Source organism: Alosa alosa, chromosome 22 (genome assembly GCF_017589495.1).
Source record: "Alosa alosa isolate M-15738 ecotype Scorff River chromosome 22, AALO_Geno_1.1, whole genome shotgun sequence".
In the NCBI taxonomy this organism is placed as follows: domain Eukaryota; kingdom Metazoa; phylum Chordata; class Actinopteri; order Clupeiformes; family Clupeidae; genus Alosa; species Alosa alosa.
In genome coordinates this window covers 20,123,311-20,145,526 of record NC_063210.1, presented here as the reverse complement: position 1 = coordinate 20,145,526, position 22,216 = coordinate 20,123,311, and the positions used below count along the sequence as shown (strand labels likewise).

The 22,216-nt window shown below is 42.6% G+C and overlaps 2 protein-coding genes across 2 annotated transcripts; one reads left to right on the top strand and one right to left on the bottom strand.

Moving 5' to 3' along the window:
• Nucleotides 1-3,998: 3,998 nt before the first annotated feature.
• zgc:112285 (uncharacterized protein LOC561476 homolog) lies at nt 3,999-13,800 on the top strand. The gene is made up of 6 exons (XM_048233495.1): nt 3,999-4,148; nt 5,982-6,091; nt 6,374-6,468; nt 7,865-8,145; nt 11,587-11,750; nt 12,390-13,800. The coding sequence occupies exons 1-6, from the start codon at nt 4,007-4,009 to the stop codon at nt 12,567-12,569; spliced, it is 972 nt and encodes a 323-aa protein (XP_048089452.1). The 5' UTR covers nt 3,999-4,006; the 3' UTR covers nt 12,570-13,800.
• Nucleotides 13,801-14,207: 407 nt separating this feature from the next.
• On the bottom strand, nt 14,208-17,715 carry timm23a (translocase of inner mitochondrial membrane 23 homolog a (yeast)). Its single transcript, XM_048234089.1, has 7 exons — nt 16,985-17,715; nt 16,720-16,778; nt 16,507-16,600; nt 16,315-16,399; nt 15,828-15,886; nt 15,426-15,536; nt 14,208-15,035 (listed from the first exon to the last, which is right to left on the bottom strand). The coding sequence occupies exons 1-7, from the start codon at nt 17,088-17,090 to the stop codon at nt 14,923-14,925; spliced, it is 627 nt and encodes a 208-aa protein (XP_048090046.1). The 5' UTR covers nt 17,091-17,715; the 3' UTR covers nt 14,208-14,922.
• Between the last annotated feature and the right edge of the window lie 4,501 nt (nt 17,716-22,216).

The following is a 22,216-nucleotide window of genomic DNA, read 5'->3' as shown; positions in this document are numbered from 1 at the left end:
AAAATACCATGAATCAGAGGATTAAACACATCAGGTAAATTGTATTCATCCATAGACTGTACATAAGATACTGTTAAGTGACATAGCAGGCAGCAAGATGCAACCGTTAACTAGCATAACAGCTAATATTATCATTTCATTACGTTGGTGACGTACATCATTCGAGACGAGAGATGTAGTCCACTGAGCGGATTCTGATAAAACCAACATAACTTTTTGAGTCTATCAAACAACAGTACTTTCTTAACTCATTGAGGGACGTAATATTGCGTTTTTAGCTCTTTTTTTAAATTACGAAACTAGACACTCTAACACACCTTATATGTGATTTTGGAAACTCTGTGATGAATGGAAATGAAATATATGACGATCGAAAACTCCTGAAAACGCACAATCTGGACATTTTATCATAACTCGGTTGCCGCTTTGGGTCGAATCAGTGACGCATGCACGTCAGCTGAAAACCAGGCCATTTTCGTGGGTCTATCACTAGGTGGCAGTCTCGCCAGGTCTTGCTGATCACTTCCCGGAAAGTTTACAGGCAACACTTCATATTTCATGAAAGACGTTATATCTCCATTTCTAGAAAAAAACAGCGATTTTGATGAAAACTAGCCACTGTTTAGCTTAGGATTTCTCAGGAACAGAGGCGTGTAGAAATACACGGTTTGCACCCACTGAGAGCTTAAAGTCTCACCTTTTAAACGAGCCATTGTATGTGTTCATAGCTATAACACAGAATATGCTGTGGCTGTACAAAATCATCAACAATGGTCTAGATTGCTGGCACTCTAGGACAAAGCTTCCGAAAACAGCTTGGCATTCAATGAGTTAACGTGAAAAATTATCTTTTAAATTCACATACATCATATGTGAAATTCGTGGCACAATTCAAACTGGACCAAAAAATAATTGTTATATCTATATTAACTCCCATTCATATTTTTTTGAAAGATAGGTCCCATGGACCGGAAGTAGAAGGGCGTGACTTCGGCTCTCTATAACAGTCTTCTGTGGTGTTTCTGGGAATTGTAGTTTTGTTCACAGCAGAGCAAGCATCTCACAACATATCCTGAGGCATGTTCAATGTGAAAGTGGTATGCAACGTTTTTGGTATGGTCTACCAAAATAGGCTTTGAGTTATGAGTTACAGGCTCTTGCTTGGTGGATTTATCAGAGGTGTAGCATTACCTGCACACAAAGAGATTACCTTGAAGCTCCTTCGGTGATAGCTGACAGAAAACGTAACTCCCTCTCTTGGCTGTTTTGTTCGATATCAGAATGAGTGGCATCACACATCATATAAGCCATATGCCACTGAGAGGGAGATTTTAAAGTAACACAGTGTAGGAATGCCCCAATACATCAATTTTCAACATACTGGCCACTCATTTAGCTCTAAAGGGCCATTCATACCAAGAACGATAACTGTATTGTTCTAGCTCATATGAATGACGACGTCCACACATAAACGATAACAACATAAAGAACAATATCGTTCGGGATCACTATCAGAGCGATTTTGAGAACAATAAAAAACTGACAACCAATCGAAATCTATCAAATTTTAGCCATCAGATTCATCAACAAGAGTAGAGATTTTCCTTATCGTTGGTCAGTGTGTAGATTTATATTTGGGTTATTTTTAACCCAACATTTTTTAGAGTGTATAGTTATCTTTATAGTTATCGTTCCTTGTGTGAATGGCCCTTAAGCCCAATTCACCGAGAACTGACAAAAATGTCCTGTTCATGGTCAGAACAACAAAGCTATATAATACTATGTAATAACTACACTGTGTTGCTTTAAAGATGCGGTGAAATCACCTTACAACTCCTTTTGTGGTGGATTATGGGATATGTAGTTTCTGTGAATCCTTCCCACTTTTATTTGATACCCAAATGATCACTACACATTAGCTGGGCTGGCGTTGGACAGCAAGGCCTGGTAGCTGGATATGGAGTCCCCTATCAGGCCACTGAGCGGTCGCGGTCTCTCTCTCTCTGCACCCTGGTAAACTGAGTGAACTGGGCCTCATCTACACCACCACTGCTGCCAGCTGGACATTTCCACCGCTTTTCATGACGACTTTTCAACATTCGGATGATCCGGCACATTCTCTGAGGGCATTCAGCACATTAAAGGACCCAAACTGACCATTTCACACACACAGGCCTTTCTCTCACAGGCGTAGGATGAACAACAGGTGTGTAGCCCTGTGTATGCATGTGTGTGTGTTTATATGTGTGTGTGTGTGTGTATGTGTATGCATGTGTGTGTGTGTGTATGTGCGTGTGAGTTGGTGAATGGGGGTGTATGAATAGGCGGTTGGGAACAGGCGCGTGCACATTCACATGTACAGTTTATAATGCTGTAGCACAACAAAGCTCTTTTATGTAGGTAGGAGAGGCCAGAGCATGTGCAGGGAGATCCTCTGAAAGCTTTTCCTGCAAATGATTAAAACAGTGTATGAGCTCTCAATACTCGCCATAACTCTGATCCAGTGACTTAGTAAATCGCCATGACATATGTTTTTGAAAAGTCTACTGGGATGAAAACTGTGTATTGACCGAAAAGTAACTTGATAAACAATGTAAAGCTTACTGTAAACAAAGTGTGTTTATTTTTTTCCCAAGTTATTAATGGGTGAAAGGTTTCAGATAATATATTCACTGTATATAAAATGCAAAATGAATGTGGAAGGAAGATGGGCATTAGGACCATATTCAGTGTTTTTATTTTATTTTTTATTCAGTGCACTTCCTGATTATTGTCACATTTCCCTACAGTAAATGTCATCAATTTGTCTCACTTCTGTTTTTTTGAAGAGCAACACAATTTCACACACTTAACACTGGACTCTGTAAAATTAACCACATTATCATACAAAATGTTGGAGAACTCTGAGTGCATTTGGATGAACTTGAGTATCCTAGTTATGAAAGGGCTTCTGAAGAATCCCGTATTTGTGTTTTCCTGTTCCCGTGAAGTATCCTGATTTTGTGTTGGCGCATGTAAACGTTGTGTGGCTATTTTAGAAACCCAAGCCCTTATCCTGGTTTTATGAAACCCAGGCCATTGAAGCCCATTTGCAATGACCCTAAAACATTGCTAATCCGGCATGGACGTGTATTTCTTTGGAATTGTGTAAACAACTTCATTTAAAACCTTCGTTTACAAGATTGCTACACTTCTGAAACAATTTGGTAGGAGTTTAATGCACCAGTTTAAATTTAATTTCACTGCTAGTTACGCCCCTGTTGGAAGTCTAAGTCAATTAAGCTTTTCCAGACACACTCTCAATTACAATTGAGAAGGTCTGCGGCTATGTCAGATGGAGAACTCAAAAAGAAATCTCAGTAGTCTTACATTCTATCCCAAGTTCTGATAGTTGCTGACTATAATGCAGCAATAGAACGTAGTAATCAATAACCAGGATACTAGTATTTATTACATATACAGGGATATTTACATCCAGGTTCCTCTGTGTTCATGTAAACACCATATCCTGAATAATGATTACAACTGTGATAAGCTTCATGACTAATACTGGTGTGCATGTAAACACAATCAACGATAAAGGTCATTTCAAGGTCACGGCCCTCCCCCATGATGACCTACAAAAAAAGAGAGTGAGTGAGGGAGGTGGCGTGACCTTGGACAGAAGGAGGGTGTTGTGCATTGTGGTTAGGTTGTTTTGCACGGCGCCCTGATACTGGGGCGTGGACTGGGTTGAGTTGAAAGTGCTGATGGAAATCCCATCATGCACTGGGGCCAACTTACCTCCACCAGGCTGCTCCACCAGAACAATCCAGTTTTGTTTGTAGGGGGCGTGGGGTGGAGGGTGGAGGGGGGTTGGTGTTGGGTGGATGTTTTGTGGGGGCCGCCCGCCCTTTGTGCCGGCCGATGGATGGGCACAAAGGGCCAGCCCCAGCACCACTCAGGGGTATAAATGCTGGCCGATGGAGAGCGGGTTCTGTTAGCTGCTAGCTGTTAGCCTTGAATCATGAAGGCCTGGAGTCTGCTCCATCCATTGCTGGTGCTGCTGCTACTGCTGCTGTGCCCAACCCTGCTTCTGCAAGCTGCTTCGGCCTCCGTGCCTGCCTATGCCCCGGGCCTCCACCCGCAACACAAGGTCCTCCACCTGGGTGAGAAACCGTGACACCTTCCAGACGTTTTTTAAACGTTTTCATAATGTCTTCATCTACAATCTTACCATCCATTCAATTTAGGTGGATGCCTTCAGTCAGTTACAATCCAATTTAAAGCTGCATTCATTTTGTGGTTGACTTTTATCTGGATTTTATCAGAACTTTATCTCTAGTCCAAATGTTATTTCCGCTCTTTGGTCCATTTTAAAGACCAAAGTGCTTCTGTCATCTATTACCTACCAGTCCAACCATTTCAGCTTAGCTGATGGATTTTGGAAAGACATAAACATAAAAATCTTGTAACTCTTGTAATCTTGTAATCACTTTAATTTGGATCTCAAATTACTTTTTAATCTGCTTTCATTTAAAACGCATCTTCGGCTCCTGATGAGATTTTATTATATTACTTCTGCTATCACTCCTTGGATTTCCTGAAATATATGTTGTTCAGAGCCTTTACTCTTGCAAGCAAATAGTTACAGCAATTAAGGAGAAAATATTGAAATCAAACTTTTTCCATTTTCTCACAACATAAATCATCATAAGAAGAAGAGTAATTGGGAAAATGTTCAGAATTACATTTTAATCTTGCAAGCAAATACAGTAGGATGAAGCGATTAGGAAGAAAATATTAAAAATCAAAACTGTCATTTTTCATGACTTAAATGTAAATGTTTTTTTATAAGTGCGTAAAAAGTAGTTGAAGATTTGATGTTTAAAGGAATAATTTGGAAGAATTTGACACTTTTTAAGGTGTAGTTTTTGTAGGCAACAAATTTTGGTTTCATCTACAAATTAATTTGGGCAGTGTATGGTCATGTGAAATACACACAAATCTTTCATTCCCACTAGTGATCTGCACTGTGTACATCTTTCGTCAAGGCTGGACTGCCCTGCAATAATGTCAAATCAGCACATCTCCAATTATACTGTCAAAAGACACAATATAGAGACACAGTATGCAAGCTATAATGCTTTTATCACAGCCAACAGCGGTACTATTGTTGGCGTTTGCAAGATCTTCACTTGCCTTCAGGATGTTAACTGGCTAGTTTTAGAAAAGCACTCCTTACAACTGTTTTTAGGTTGTAATTTGTAAGCTTCTAATTTGTCAATACATTTCAGCAGCTTAACTAAACAGCAATGCTGCCCGTTTCATTACTTTATGTTCATGTAATCAGTGGGCTACTAATGTGTGTCATATGAGTTCCTACTATGTGCAAGTGAAAGCAGAAAAAAGAAACTTAGGAACTGTGTAGTGCTAGGGGGGTTTCTCCAGTTAGTAGAGCTGTGTTCCTAGAACTGTTGTGTCCGAATGAACCTTATGTGATAAAGGGTATTTGGCGCCACCCTGTGGTGCAGGAAGAATATTTTGTTGAAGAACACTTCTCTCTGAACATATGTGCTCCCAGGAGACCATCATCACTGATTTATGATAATATATTTGTCTCTAGATTGTGAACACACATCAGTAAATGTCATCTAGCTTCACAAGACTAGGTCCCATATGTAAATACCTTCCTTGGTCCATTTCGTTTCAGCCATTAACTTTGTAGTACCGTAAGCTGACAAAAAGACACACAGCACACATAATTTAGCTCTATAACCTTTGGTACTGACCATTAATAAGATGAGTTGCCTCCAGACTCGATAGCTCAGTAGATACTGCTGTCACATAAGGCCTTGTTGCAAGTGCCCCTTTTGTTGCTTGGCCATCACATTTTCAGCCATTTCCTTTCTGACGCTATCAGTGAGGCCCTCTGTGTGGGACGTTAAGCTGTCAGGCAGCAGCAACTCAGTGTTCTCCTCTTCCTCCTCTCCGCCCTCTAGACTGGCCCAAGGACTGCGGCTTGGCCCACTTTAAGCCCAACACGGCGGAACGCATCGTCTCCGGCAACGAAGCCAGGCCTCACTCCTGGCCCTGGCAAGTCTCACTGCAGGTAAAAAAAAAAAAAAAACTCTTCTCTGTTCTGGCTACTTTAGTCTCACAGGGTCCTTTGTGCAGATCTGGGATAAACATCTGGAATTAATGAAATATTGGAAAAGTATGGAAATGTGGATGCTGTAAGTTACATGCATATGTCATTTTGCTCGTAGTAACACATACATGAAACAGTTGACAATGTGCAAAAGATACCAAAGGTTAAAGGTTAAATTCCTAATAAAAATACACCCTTGTTTCACAAAATGACAAAAAAGACAAGTTACCTTGCTTTGTGTAGGTTCGTCCCAGGGGCAGTAAGCACTACATCCATGTGTGTGGAGGGACTCTGATTCACAAGACCTGGGTTCTTACTGCTGCTCACTGTTTCCAGAAGTAAGAACCACAACAATCCCCACCCACATTACTCACATACGAATACCCTTGCATATTAATCACATACTGTGTGCATACCCTTGCATATTAATCACATACTGTGTGCATACCCTTGCATATTAATCACATACTGTATGCATACCCTTGCATATTAATCACATACTGTGTGCATACCCTTGCATATTAATCACATACTGTATGCATACCCTTGCATATTAATCACATAAACACATTCATTACATTTACATGTATTCATTTATCAGACGCTTATCCAAAGTGACTTACACATGTCAATTATTTTACAAGGGCCATTGTCCTTGGAGCAACTCAGGGTTAAGTGCCTTATGCAAGGGCGCAATGGCGAAAGCCAGGAATTGAACGCACAACTTACAGACTACATCTACTCTATGCTAGCCCAGCTCCTTAGCCGCTACGTTACGGTGGTAGTGTAGTGGGGCGGTGGTAGTGTAGTGGTTAAGGAGCTGGGCTAGCGTGCAGTAGCCTGAAAGTTGTTGGGTCAATTCCCAGCTTCCACCGTTGAGCCCTTGAACAAGGCACTTAGCCCCAAGTTGCTCCGGGGACAATGTGATCCCTTATAATATAGCTGACACATATAAGTCACTTTGGTCAAGAAGTGTCTGCTAAATGTAATGTAATGTAATGTTACCACCAACACATAACATAACTCCTCCACATAAAATCATCACCAGTATGGACCCTTTCAAGAGAGTTCCATTATCAGCATCATAGTTGGCCCCACAAGACTTCCTTTTTAACATTCCATATGTTATCTTAATGCAGAGGAAGTAGATTGGGGCCCAAATAGAACGTGCAAGCATTTTTTTTTTTTATTGATGAAAGGGTCTATACTGATGCACCTCCCTCCTTCCATGCTTCTATATGCACATCCACATGCTCATAGCAGCCTAAAAAATACAATGTTTGTTGTGGAGGATACTAAAATCATATAACTGTACCTTCTTCATTAATGTGGCAGATTCTCATCCGAATAGATTTCAAACCAACAGCAACAGATCCAGGGGACAATGTTGAGGATAATTAAGTTTAAAATAAACCTCACATTCCATTAAAAGAACCAAGGGAACAGGATGGGCTAGCTAAATTTGTAGACTTATTCCTACACACACACACACACACACACACACACACACACACACACAGACACAGACACAGACACAGACACACACACACACACACACACACACACACACACACACACACACACATTTGTGCAGTTACATCAATATGTGTCCATGCATATTCAAAGTAAATAGCATACGGGCATAAGCATAACAATTAGTGGATTATTTTAAATGATCAATTATTTTAAATTAATTATTGAATATTCCTTATTACATCCCCTATTCTTCCGCAGGGGGAAGGCCGAGGATCCTGGAAGCTGGCGTATCGTCGTGGGGAAGCACCAGCTGAAGCGCTCCGAGACACCGGAGCGCATGTTCCCTGTCAAGCGCATCTACCGGCACGAGCGCTTCCGCTACCCGGCGCACAGCGAGCTGGACTACGATATCGCCCTGGTCAAGGCCGGCACTGACATCCAGCCCAGCAACTTCGTCCGCTACGCCTGCCTGCCGCGCAAGCAGATCAACCTGAAGCCCGGACACTACTGCTGGGTGACTGGCTGGGGTGATACACGGGGTAGGCTACACTGCACCAACCCACACACTGCAAAAATAATAATAATAATAATAATAATAATAACTTGGACTTATATGGCGCCTTTCATGGTACCCAAGGTCGCTTTACAATGGGGGGGGGGGGGTTAGGGATCAAAGGACTTGGTGAAAATAAATGTTTTGAGGTGCTTTTTGAACATGGGCAGGGACGGGGCAGAGCGGACATGGAGTGGTAGACTGTTCCAGAGTGTGGGAGCGTTGGCAGAGAAAGTCCGCAACCTGGTGCGGGGGGTGGCCAGCAGGTCTTTGTCAGAGGACCGCAGGGAGCGTGACTGAGTGTAGGGGTGGAGGAGATCTGTGAGGTATTGTGGTGAGAGTCCATGGAGAGATTTGTAGGTGAGCAGGAGGATCTTGTAGGCGATGCGTGACTTAACTTGCAACCAGTGGAGCTGTTGGAGAATGGGAGTGATATGCTGCCAGGGCTTTGTGTGGGTTAAAACCCTGGCAGCTGAGTTCTGGACATGCTGGAGTCTGCTAAGGGCCTTGGTGGGCAGTCCAGACAGGACACCATTGCAGTAGTCCAAACGGGAGGTGATGAAGGCGTGGATGAGTGTCTCAGTTACTGAAGGTGTGAGTGAAGGCCGGAGTCGTGAGATGTTTCTGAGGTGGTAGAAAGCAGACTTGGTGACATTGTTGATGTGAGACCGGAAGGAGAGAGTGGAGTCCAGAATAACACCCAGGTTACGCACCTCAGTAGATGGGGAAATAGAGCAGCCATCCACAACCAGGGCCAGGTCTCCAATTTTCCTGAGCAGTGGTGCAGGGGCCACCACCATGAGCTCTGTCATATTACTGTTGAGTTTGAGTAGGTTTGTGGTCATCCATGATTTGAGTTCCTGCAGACAGTTGACAAGTTGTAAGGGTGGGAGATGGGAGGAGGGGTTTGTGCTGATATAAAGCTGAGTGTCATCGGCATAGCAGTGGAAGTTGAGTCTATGTTGCAGGAGGTCATTCGTGATTTTAATGAGGGCGGTCCGAGTGCCACCATAGCACTCGGTTTAATGAGTGCTATGGTGGGTTCTGAAACCAGATTGGAGAGGTTCATAGAGCTCATGGTGGGACATGTGATGTTGAAGCTGGGCAGCCACTGCTCTTTCCAGGATTTTGCTGATGAAGGGGAGGTTGGAGATCGGACAATAGTTGTTAGGGTCGTCAGGGTCTGAGCCTGGCTTTTTGAGAGTGGGGATGACTGCTGCCATTTTGAAGCTGGATGGTACCACACCAGAGGCAAGAGATGCATTTATGATGTTCTCCACTGGATGACGGAGAATGGAAAGACAGGCCTTGACCAGGGTGGTGGGCATTGGGTCAAGACTGCTGGTTGATGTTTTAGCTGAGGTGACCAGTTTTTCTACTTGGTCGGCGTCTAGTGGAGAGAAGGCGGACAGGCAGCACCGAGGTGAGCAGGCAGCTGACTGGTGAGGGTCATGTTGAGACATGTGTGGGGCAGGGGGAGAGCCCAGGAGACTGGAGCTGCCGATGGATGGTGTCCACCTTCTGCTGGAAGAAATCCAGGAACCTGGAACAGAGGTCAGCTGCATCTGAGGGTTTAGCCGCATCAGGAGGCTGAAGAAGACGGTTGATGGTGGAGAATAGCAATTTGGGGTGTTTTTGTTGGTTACTGATTAGTGTGGAGTAATACCTTGTTTTTGCCTGAGAAAGGGCTTCTTTGTAGTTCACGACATGCTCTTTAAATGCTGCACGATGGACAGTGAGGCCAGATCTTCTGTATCGTCTCTCGAGCCTACGACCCGTGGTTTTCATCCTGCGGAGCTCAGGGGAGAACCAGGGGGCAGGACGAGAGAAAGACACGTGAGCGGGGTGAGAGGAGCTACAAAGTCCAGGCTGAGGGAGAGGGCACGGTTGTAATGTTCCACCATGTCATCAACTGTTTGGAAGGGGTGGTGGGTGGCGAGATTGGTCGCCAGGGAGCCAGATAGAGTGGAAGTACACACCCGTTTGATGTTCCTATAGGTGATGGGCCGTTTGGTACACTGCTTTGGGAGACGCACAGGGACCAGGAATAGGATAGCGTGGTGGTCAGAGACAGCCAGGTCAGTGCACTGCAGGTTGAGGGGGGTTATGCAAGCACAGCACACCAGGTCCAGGGTGTGCCTTTGTCATGCGTGGGGCCATGTACGTGTTGAGTAAGACTGAAGCAGTCCAGCAATGATAAAAGGTCAGTAGCAAGAGAGCAATTACTGGAATCGACATGAATGTTAAAATCACCCAGCAGGTGCAACAGTGGCAAGCAGTTCGGTGAGCTCTGATAGGAAGCAGGCAGAGGCTTTGGGGGGGCGGTAGATAAGAACAACCTGTAGCTGAGCAGACCCAGTCAACATGAAGTGAACACATTCAAAGGAGGTAGTATTCACTGGGATCTCTTTGACCAGGATGTCAGCACGGTGGATAACAGCGAGTCCACCACCACGACCAAGGTTGCGTGGCTTATGGATATATCCATAACCTGGGGGAGTGGCTTGGTTTAGAGTTATGAACTCTTTCTGGTTCTGTCATGTCTCAGTGAGACATAAAAAATGATATCTTACCAAGTGTTGTAATTTTATATTAAGATAACAAATCTAGGTAGGATTGTTTTTAGTAAAAAGATACTTACTTTGAGCTCTCTTGTAAGATTATTTGACTTAAAATAAGTCAAAATCTTCTTAAATTAAGACATAAAAACAAGTAAATTTATCTGCCAGTGGAAAAAGTAATTTGATCTTAATTTAAGATAAGATTGAAGATTTAAGACAATTTAAGGTAAATTTATTTACTCAGATAAATTTACCTGTTTATGTCTTAATTTAAGAAGATTTGACTTGAAGTAGCTCAGAGTAAGTATCTTTATTCTAACTAACAAACTAGCAAAGACATATATTTGGCCTAATTTGCAGAACATGTTCCAAATCAGTTATTTTATTGTTGTTTTGGCTTAATGCAAAAAGACAGGCTCTCTTGTATTTAGGTGAACTCGTTTTCTTAAGATTGTTCAATGAATCATTTTCAATGAATCATTCATTTCAATTAATCAAATTTTTTTTTAATAATAGTAAAGTAGAATGAATTTGGGACTATACAGATCAGAAAGCCAACAAGAAACATAAAGACTTCATTCAAATCAGGGCTCCAGGTCACAACACAACGCTAACCTAAAACCCCTTAACAGACAAAACCAGACAGAGACAGGGCCCAACTCATCTATTTGTTCCACCATGTTGTTTTTTTGGCTTGTTTTGCCTTTATTGACAGGACAGCGAAGAGGCTGATAGGAAGCGAGTGGGAGAGAGAGATGGGATGGGATCGGGAAATGATCCGGGCTGAACCCGGGTCCCCGTGGACACATAGTGCTCCCCTGTTCCACCATGTTGACAGTCATTATTCCAGTGTTCCGCTCTTTCAGGTGGGAAGGAGAACGTGTCGCTGGCCGAGGCCCTGAACCAGGCTCGCTTGCCCATCATCGACTACAAGACATGCCGACAGAAGAAGTTCTGGGGGGACCGTGTGCGCGACTCCATGATCTGCGCAGGGTTTAGGGACACAGAGGGGCCCCCTGCTGCCTGTCAGGTGAATAGCACATTACATTTACATTTAAATCTATCCATTTAGCAGACGCTTTTATTGAAAACCATTTACATATGCCAATTACAAGTGTATATTACAAGGCTCACTGTCCTCAGAGCAACTCAGGGTTAAGTGCCTTGCTCAAGGGTGCAACAGTGGAAGCCGGGAATTAAATCCACGCTTCTCAGGCTACTGCATGCTAGCCCAGCTCCTTAGCCACATTCAGTACCATATGTGATGGGATCTGGAAAAACCCATGGATGGTATTTTTCTAAACATTTTGGCCTGGACTCAAATCCACCATAATACCCATGTAGGCTAAGGTTAAATATGACTGGAAATGTTTGCTTAATTCAAATAATTTTTCTTGCATTGTTTGATTCTTTTTTGTATTATTATTGTTATCATTATTATTATTATTAATATTATTATCATTGTTATTATTTCACTTGTTGGTTGATTTTATTTTGTTTGTAAAGTGTATTGAGACCATGTTGCATGGTGATACTACACTATAAACAATAACTCTATTGATTGATTCATTTCACTAATTTGCTATCGCTCATGAGCGATCTCTCCTTTAGCTAGCCTGATGCTGACGCTCCAACGCTCCGATGCTAATCTGTTCTCTGTCCTGCTCAGGGTGACTCTGGTGGTCCGCTGCTGTGCCAACTGGACCGGGACCGCTGGGAGGTGCATGGCGTGGTGAGCTTCGGGCCAATCGGCTGCACCGTGGAGAACAAGCCCAGCGTGTTCACCCGCACCGCCGCCTACATCCCCTGGATCGAGGCCACCAGGATCAGAGATTTCTTCATGCACTGATCCTTCCCTCCATCCATTTCCTTAACCTCTCTCATCCCCTTACACACACACACTCTCTCTCTCTCTACCCCTGCTCTGTTCACCTGTAACGCAGGGCTTGAAACCTCCCCGCCACTAGGGGGAGCTGTGCTTGCGCTCTGGTTAGAGGGAGGTGCAGGTTGCAGTCAACGATTGTAGTCCCTTCACCCCACCATCCGTTCCACGCCTCTTTCTTCATGGAGGGCGGGGTCAACACCACCATAGCAACAGTTGCTTCGGTTACCGCATGACGCCTGTAGGACTATGTTGCGCTCTGCTGTTTTAGCTTCTCTGCGTGTCGCCAGAGACCCTGGAACACCTCTAGAACCCGACGCCCATCACCTCCCATGCTAGCATACTGCCGTTGCCAAACGTGCATGCTGTTCCCCTTCCTTCTTTTCGCTCCGTCTCTGGTGAGCAAACGAGGGGTCATCCAACCCCTTCAGGTGCAACCGAGGAAGCCGCCGCTGCAGGAGAATTGTGCGCTCGCCTCTGTATCCAGACCATGACTTTCTCATTCCTGTTCAGCCAGTAGTTTTCACAGCATATACAGATCTCTGTAGGTGTTCCATGTAGTGAGTTTTCCTACCAGAACAGCTTTAGGCCTATACGTGAAATCAAAATAGAACAAAACAAAATATTTATTGTTCACGCTATTCTCAAACACCAACCGAATGTTTCCTCGTCATCCATGTCTCCGTATGCTGCAGCCACTGCAGATGCTCTGTTGAACTGATTTGATTTGGATTTGATACTTTACTTTACTGTCCCCGTTTGGACATTTGCTCTGGGCTCTCCGTCCTGCAGTTCCTCAAAATGTACATAAGACATTTTACAACACAGGGCTTTCATACACAAACATCCGGGTTTGAATGTGCAACATTTGTCACAACTGTGTGCTGTACATTAGCGCAGGCTTGTATATTTCAGATTATTTTGTCATAACCTACAATGGACACGCTAAGGACCATTTTCAGCTCATTGTCTACTTGAGATAGGAAAAGGGCATTTTCCCTCTTGGGGAGTTGCCGAAACACGGACTGTAAATGCTATTGTTTGCACATAAGCTGTTCATCAATCATGTGTTCGCCACGGAGATGGCAACTTGGAGTCACCTAGTGTTGTTTATTCAGTAACAATGTAACCATGAACTATGATCTCATAAAAACACAACCGGCGTCTAATTCTTAATAAATCACTACACGAGCAACAAGATTTGTTTGTTTTCATATTAGTGACATGGGCACAGTGCATAGCCCTGAAGTGAGTTTGTGGGAAATAGGATGTTGAGATCATTGCAAATTTCTCCCTACTTTTGTCCTGGTGTTCACTTTGTTGCCTAGTTCCTTGTTTAACTTCACGGAGTTAGTAATGAAGAGAACAATTTAAAGATCTGCGTCATCTGCTGTAACAACGACGTATGGGTACAATAGACTATGCAGACAACATTTACTTATATTTTCACATTAACGTTATTTTGGATCTAACCTTTCCAGCATAAAAAAACACATTCTAATGTTTATGAAGTCATTCATTTAGTGCAATTTTAGCAATAATACCCAATTAAGACTGACAGTACAACAGTAACCGACAATTACTGACTCAAAAGAAGGCTTTATGTAGAGACGACTTTTCATGGTTTTATTTAAGGACACGACTAACCACACGGGCACATTTGTACGAGGAGAGATTCAAACAAGTCTGCATTTCAAGTCACACATGTCAACCAACAGTTGAGTCAACGGTAAGGCCTTCAACACACACCATAGACTGCTGACCAAATGAAGTCCTACTGTCACTTGAGAACGGACAGTTTGGTAACTTTGACACGACCCCTGTCAAAAACGACTTGGAGACGATGACCTGTATCAACACACTGACCGAACAGGATTGTACTTAACAAGTACGCTTGACACAAGACATGTTGGGACTACGAAAGTGCATCATGATCTTCAGAGATCAACCATTAAGTGTGTACATTCGTCTCGTTTGGCCGCAGGAAAGGGTAACACTGAAAGAAAAAATAGAAAGAAAAAACACCACCAGTGTTACACACTTCACTTTTCGTGGCATCGTTTGCCTGGTTAATAAATATGCTGAGTAAAACCTAAACAGAGATCTTCTGGTCCCAATGGCCAAGCCGAACCATATCACCCCCTCAGAGTGGTGAAGTGAGCAGAAAGAGGGGAAAGTGGTGGGTATTTGGGGTTGGGTTGGGATAGGATGGGTTGAGGGTGATCCGAGTCAAATTTTAAAAGTCTGTGGTTTGGCCACCCCGTCCCCCAGCCAGTAATTCCTCCAGTCTCCCAGTGTCCTCTGGGGAGAGGAGTGGCGGTCAGTAGCGGGTAGGGGTGGAGCCCTTTAGGTGATCCCAGTTGTTGTACAGCGCGTACAATCCGGACAAAGCCAAGCCTGCGAGGCCTCCTCTTGCAACACCTTTGAGACCACCTGCCCCACACACACACACACACACACACACACACACACACAGTTGAATATACACATTAGGTTCAATAATTGCATATCTATGTACAGCTATATCGAGGTAAAACAATGAAAGACTCAACTACATATAAGAATAGGTCATACATAATGTAAAGAAGGGAAAATACTTCAGAATGGATCGTGGCTTACGTTAAGTCTTTCTATCTCTTCATCACACAAGACAACACATGACCTATATCATGTAAAAGCAGCCTCAACCACTCACTTGAGGATTTGAACAGCACACACACACACACACACACAACACACACACACACACACACACACACACACAAAAACAATGACCAACCACTGACCAACACACACACAAACAAACAATGACCAACCACTCACTTGAGGATTTGAACAGCATTCCTGTGAGAGTTCCAGCAGCTATTGTGTTGATATCATCTTCTGCCCCACGGGCCTTTTCAATGGCCACACCAAGCACACTGTATAGCAATGCTGTGGGGGGGGAGACCGAAAGAGGCACTCGATTGGCATCACTCTGAGATGATAATGCACTTAATAAATAGACAACTTACACATTATATATTGAATTTCTTCACCAGATCATATTTCTATATAATCTATGTCCTATATGTGAATTGTTGCTGCAACACAATTGAGTCCATTTGGGAATCAATAAGGCAATACTTTTTCCATCTACAACAATTCAATCTGTTTACTCCATTTAATATAATGGCTGGGGGTCCGTGGAAGAGGTTTTCAGAGGCCATTCAATGGTGTACTCACCCACAGAGCCCAGTGTGTTTGCCCATGAAGCACCTTGTCTTGTGATTAAGTTCAGAATCCTACAAACAACACACAGGATCAGACAAGTTGAGCAAATGGCCAACAGAGGTGAACGGTCACACAATTTACATTACATTACATTTGGCTGACACATTTTTTACCAAAGCGACTAACAACATGGTAAACAGTTTAAGCTTTTTAAAGCAAGTATCTCTACAATTCTAGGACAATTTAAAAAAGGTGTATAAAAGTGCATCAGTGAGTGCTGTTTTTAAACAACCGAGAGTTAGTTCTAGTCAGGTGGTAAGTTCTAGGATCAGCAAGACTAGTTGTAAGTAGTGCTTTAGTTTAGATTTAGTCATCACCATTATCATTTCATGTTATTATCTTGAGTACAGGATGTGCTGAATACAATGGCAAGCAGTAAGACAACTCTATCCTCCATAAGAGAAAATGATTCTCTCAACAACTATTTCAAGACACTTACTGTACATTTCGTGGTTTGGACCAAGCCATATCTCTGGTCTCTCTTAGACCCATACGGAGTCCATTGACAGTTCCGAATGCGGCACCTGCAGGAATAATATAAGGACAACTGAGGACACACTCTCGGTAACATCGAATAAATTATCGTTAAGACGACAGGAGTTTAATTGTCTCCTAATTCAGACGGACTTGCCTGTTATGCAGCATCCACCGATAGTGAAGAAAGCCAATTCGAAACGACCACGAGTTTTGCTTGCCCCCATGGGCAGAATAAATTCTTCTGAATCCTTTGAATAAAAATAGAAATCCAAGAGGTTAGACTACGTTACTCCAAACTGATAGACAAGACACATCATTGACTTTAATGGCGTGGGAGTTTGCCATGACAAAACTTAAGTTAACTTACCTGCACCAGGTAACGTGGGTCCACATTGAGATACGGCGAGAGTGGGCTCATACCAGTCACTGTGACGGGCAAAAACAATAAAGTTACAGATTGACATGGACATAAATAGTCGAAAAGTCACTCGTCGTTGATCGGCTTGTTATCCACTAAGGTATGGTTAGGAATCCTTGATGTTCAATAACCAAACGACCTGCTAATCGAACACGTTAGCCTGTCACAGACCCTTGTGTATGTGCTAATTTTGATCGTTGTTAATGTTACTTACATGGCACTCCAGCGAGCTCTGTATTTGAATACTCAGGGGCTCCTCCACCAAAAAGTCCACCCATTCCACCTTTAAATCCATTCGAACCGGGTGGGTTGTTATCCATGTTCGATAGTGAGTTAGCTAGCAAAGCTTGCAAGCTAACGTTAGCCGTTCACAAACTGCTAAATTTTAGTTAACTACAACTTGATGCCAGCAAATCTGGAAAAAAGTCTGATCAGGAACAAATTATAACTATATGTTAATGTCCTTCAAATTACGTGAAAATAAACAGAAACGTGGGGAGCGAAGTTATTTCCAAGGATGTTCCCAAATCGACAGAGGTGTATCTGACCTCCACCACGTTCTACCGTAAAGGCGAAAGACTTCAGTTACGCAATGCTGTCGTAAAAGGTGAGGCAATATCAAAACTATTTATTTTGCGACAGTAGCGATGCAGGAGTTCTAGATTAAATTAAGTTGGCAACTTCTTGGGACTGTAACTACGCCTAATTAAAGTGGAAATTGGAATAGCCTATATATACAAGGATACAAGGATACAATGAGGTGTATTTGTCACATACATAGCAATACTAACGTAAAGCATGTAGTGAAATTTCGTTTGGTGTTCAGCTTTTTCTGTGCAAGTGTGAAGAAAGAAAGATCAAGAAATATTTTAATAGCAATAGAGAATAAAAAGTGCAGTGTATGTACAGTCCATGTGCAAGTGTGTAAGGTGTAAGACGTGCTTGAGGATAGAAGCTCCTCCTCAGTCTCTGTTATACTGTATAGCCTATAAATATATATATATATATTCATCACACATGGTCATGATAAATTATAAATGTGAAGTTATCTCCATTTGGCTATTTATACCAGTTCAGAATTCAAGTGAATCTGCAGGGCTGCTAGGCCTTAAAGGTGCCATGTGTAATGTTCCCCCCAAAGAAAATTCATACTCCACATTCCATAAAATATGGGGGCAGTATACCTCCAGAAAGTGAGTTGGTCTACCCTAGAGTAACAACCGAGACATGTGTATTGCAGTTTGGCTGGTGGTTATGTTGCCCGCATACCGCCTCCCATGGCCGAAACTGGTATTATGACACCTGTCGGCTGTGGCTAGTAATTTAGCATGCTAATTCACTTGATATCTCTGCAGCACTATACCTTGTCATTTTTTAAATGACATCATCGCCCTAATTTCTTCTCATTCTTTTGATGCGTGTAGCTCATTTTTTGGATATTTTTACCCTTAATTATTACACATGGCAGGCACCTTTAAGTTGTAGGGACCATTTGGGCAATGTTCTTTCTGCCACTGTTTTACTTGCAAAGTAGCCTAAGATATTAGGCCTATAGCATAGACTATAACAGCATAAGCTGCACAGGTTTTTGTCTTTTACACAATTAAAACTACATCTTTTTGAAGGATTGGTCTAGGACAGTCACAATTTTCACTTTAAGCAAACCAATTTAGGTTAGATTAGGGTTGATCACATCCTATATTTGAAAACATCTGACAAGTTTGAAAACATGAAAAGGCCTGATTTTGCTAGCCAGCATTCTATAATGTTGGAGACATTCAGGCCTAGGTCTATATCCTACAAAACATGTAGGCCTACTTAATTAATCCTAAAGGAAATTATCTTTTTCAAAAGAAATAATAATATTGGCCCAAAGTTACTAAAGTTATTAGTTAAAGTTAGTCATCAGTCAAATCAGTGTGGCAAATAGGCCTAAGATTAGCTTGTTAAGAACGGCGTAATTGCCCATTACAGTAGCCTAACAGAGGTCAGGGACAAACCAAGGAAAGAGTAGGCCGCGAATCTACCCACTGTACCAGACAAATAATTATTTTCAACATTTCTCATACAGTTTATAACGAGCTTTAGCTTGTTATACCCTTAACATCACTTACCTTTGACATCTCAAAGCTTAACAAAAGGTAGATCGGAAGGTGGTAGATAGGTACTTTATTGATCCTGAAGGGAATGTGGTTACCCATAGGCTGTCTCATATGACACATAACAAAAGAACGCACATGCAGACTAAAACAGTCAGAAATAATGAAAAGTTAACTGTGAAGTCATGGTGTGTCAACCAGAACACCAGTGGAGTTATGCCGTGTTATACTACGAATCTACGATAAGAGTTTGTGTAATCATAACGTTGATCAGTGTAAAGAGATTTACAGTTATTTACAGTGCAATAATACAATAATAGGTCATTAATCTGTAAAGTGCAACTATGAAGATACTGAGGATCAAATGAAGTGTACAACAGCACCACACCACATGGTCCGGCCCAGTAGAGGGTTCCAACAGCACCACACCACATGGCCGGCACAGTACATCCTCAGACAGTAATGTGCTGCAATCAGCACTGCCATGTATTTACTCTGCCGGGTAGAAAAAGATTCAAAATGGAATTTGGAATTTGTTATCTGTCAATTTGGTCCCTTCCTTCATTAACCAGCAGGTGGCAGTAAGCACCAGAGGAAATGGGCTCTACTTGACCATGAGGAACATAGACAAATGGAATGTTAAAGAGAAGACAATATTGCATGCAAAATGTAAGTTAAGACATTTTCCAAACTTATTCATAATAATTAGGCTATCCAGTGTATTGATTCTTCAGCATAGACTTTGATGGAATCCATGTTATTGTTTGGTATGAGGTAGAGAGCATCATCATGACAGGTGCTGAACAGGCTTCACAGATGTCTGTCCTATGCAGAAAACAAAAATGACAACGACAACAACAACAACAACAACAACAATAAAACAACAGAACACAACAACCTCTGCCTATTTGAAATCTGCCTCTATGGTATGTTTTGTTCACCCCTTGATGTGAAGCAATAAAGTTTGCCATTGTTGTCATTCGAGTGAGCTCAGCCTTCCTGGCACTGGCACTAAATTACCCAGGCCTATTCTGCGCGAGCAGAAACGACCTAGTGTTTCCCGACAAAAAGGGCATTCAACTGGGGTGGACAGCCTCCCATGGGCACAGGGAGAAGAGAGCGGAGACTCTGGGGGCAAACGCGAGTGGAAGTAAAGCTGCTGCCATCACAACATGTCAACTGTGTGGGACGAAGCTGTGATGTCACCGTGAACATGTTTCTGAATTATGTTTTTTTTTATTATAAGCGTAAATATTGTTTATTTATTTTGTCTTCTCTGGCATTTCATGTCATGAGATTTCTGTCTCTCGAACCCCCCCTTTTTTTTCCTCCACTCCAAGTACCCCTATAATGAGATTTTTGGAATGCCAAAACAAAATACATCATAATGAAACGGAACAGAAGAAAACAAAAAGAGCTGTGGGAGCCCAAAGGGGCCGTTTCCATGGCGATGAAAAAAGCCATGCCGTGCTTCTGTTTTCCAACTGGTTTGGTTGAGTTAGGGGTGGGAGAAGGAGGAGTGACTTGGGGGCATTTGCACAAGGCAGGCTACGCACAACAAATCAGCCCATTCAGCTGTAGCTAGTCCAGTCTCATGGTTTCAAAAATTGTACTTAAAAAGATATACTAACTTGCTTTTAACAAAGCCTTTAATGCCCAAATTATGGAGTGAAATGTGGAATGTATATGTTATCATGTGGAAAATTATTGATAGCATACTTGCCTTGGGGATTGAGTACTGTTGTGTGTTTACAAATTTGTTTGCAGGTGTTGAATGGAAGTGCCTTGAATTAATATTTAAAATCAAACACTAACATCTGTGTACTAACATGTTCTGACTCTGCATATGTCAGCCTACTATATGTGAAAGGTCCTTGGTTTCTGACTTAGGCTGAGTAAGTAATTTGTTGAATAGCAATTGTGAGTCTGGTAAGTTGCTCTGTGCGGCACTCTTAGTTTATGAGGGCAGAAAGAGAGAGAGAGCATAACAGAAAAGGAGAAAGAGGGAACAACAGAGTGATAAAGGGCCTATTTTTCCTCAGAGGTCACAGAATCAATTATGAATCTGGTGCGCTAATCTGTACAGCACTCAGCACCATATTAGTTATTTCATAGATAGATAGATAGATAGACAGATAGACAGATAGATAGATAGATAGATAGATAGATATGATAGAAAGAGAAAGAAAGAGAGAATAACAGTAATTTCCTGTTTTTCCTCAGGGGTCTCCTCCTGCATGTGTGAGTGTGTAGCCAGTCCTGACGGAGTGTCCAAATGCTGCATTTGGCCCGGAGCCCTTCAGAGCGAGCACAGGCTTCCAAATCTCACTGTTCCTCTGCAACAGACTCGTCCCCCTGCCAGTACGGCCCAGTAGAGGGTTCCAACAGCACCACACCACATGGTCCGGCCCAGTAGAGGTTTCCAACAGCACCACACCACATGATCCGGCCCAGTAGAGGGTTCCAACAGCACCACACCACATGGTCTGGCCCAGTAGAGGGTTCCAACAGCACCACACCACATGGCCGGCACAGTACAGCCTCAGACAGTAATGTGCTGCAATCAGCATTGTATTGGCAAAATGATTGGAAAAATCAAATGGCTATTTTGATTATTTTCACTCAGGTTTTCATGCTAATCTGTGACCGTACATCAGTTCTAGTGTTATTAGACCTTATTGCTAATGCTAATGTACTTTATGTTCCCTTAAATCTCTTTGTCACCCTCTTCAGCTGAACAAAGACAAAATTGAAGTAATACATTTGGTAAAAAAGGAGGAAGTACTTAGGGGTTGCCACTCATCTTGACACAAAAGGCCAGCGATGGTTCGGAGTAATTTCACCCTAGGGTCCTTTGCACCATGACCCCGAGCCAAACACCCTCCCAGAACCTGTTTTCTAGTGATGGGCAAATGAAGCTTTGGTGAACCACTAAACCACAGCAGTGTGAAGCTAGCAATACTAAAAACTAAAATATTGGTTTGCTAAGGACTTTTATGTTGAAAAATGTATGTGTGGCGGCCATCTTTTTGCTTTTCAGCTAGTGTCGCTAGGTTCACACTGCTGTGGTTCAGTGGTTCACCAAAGCTTCATTTGCCCATCACTACTGTTTTCCCTTGGTCGAACCCTGGTCGAGTAGCGCTGTCAGAAACGAATGAGTTTCTGCAGTCGTAATGGTACCAACTTTTATCTCGTAAATTACCCCACTAATAATGCCCTGAATGGTACGAAACTTCTACAGTAGTACAACTATGTTCTTTACTTTTAAAATGAGGCATTGAAAAGTTTGTAAATACACCAGGAGTTTATTTAAATAACACTTGCCTAATGGATACTACTATCTGCTA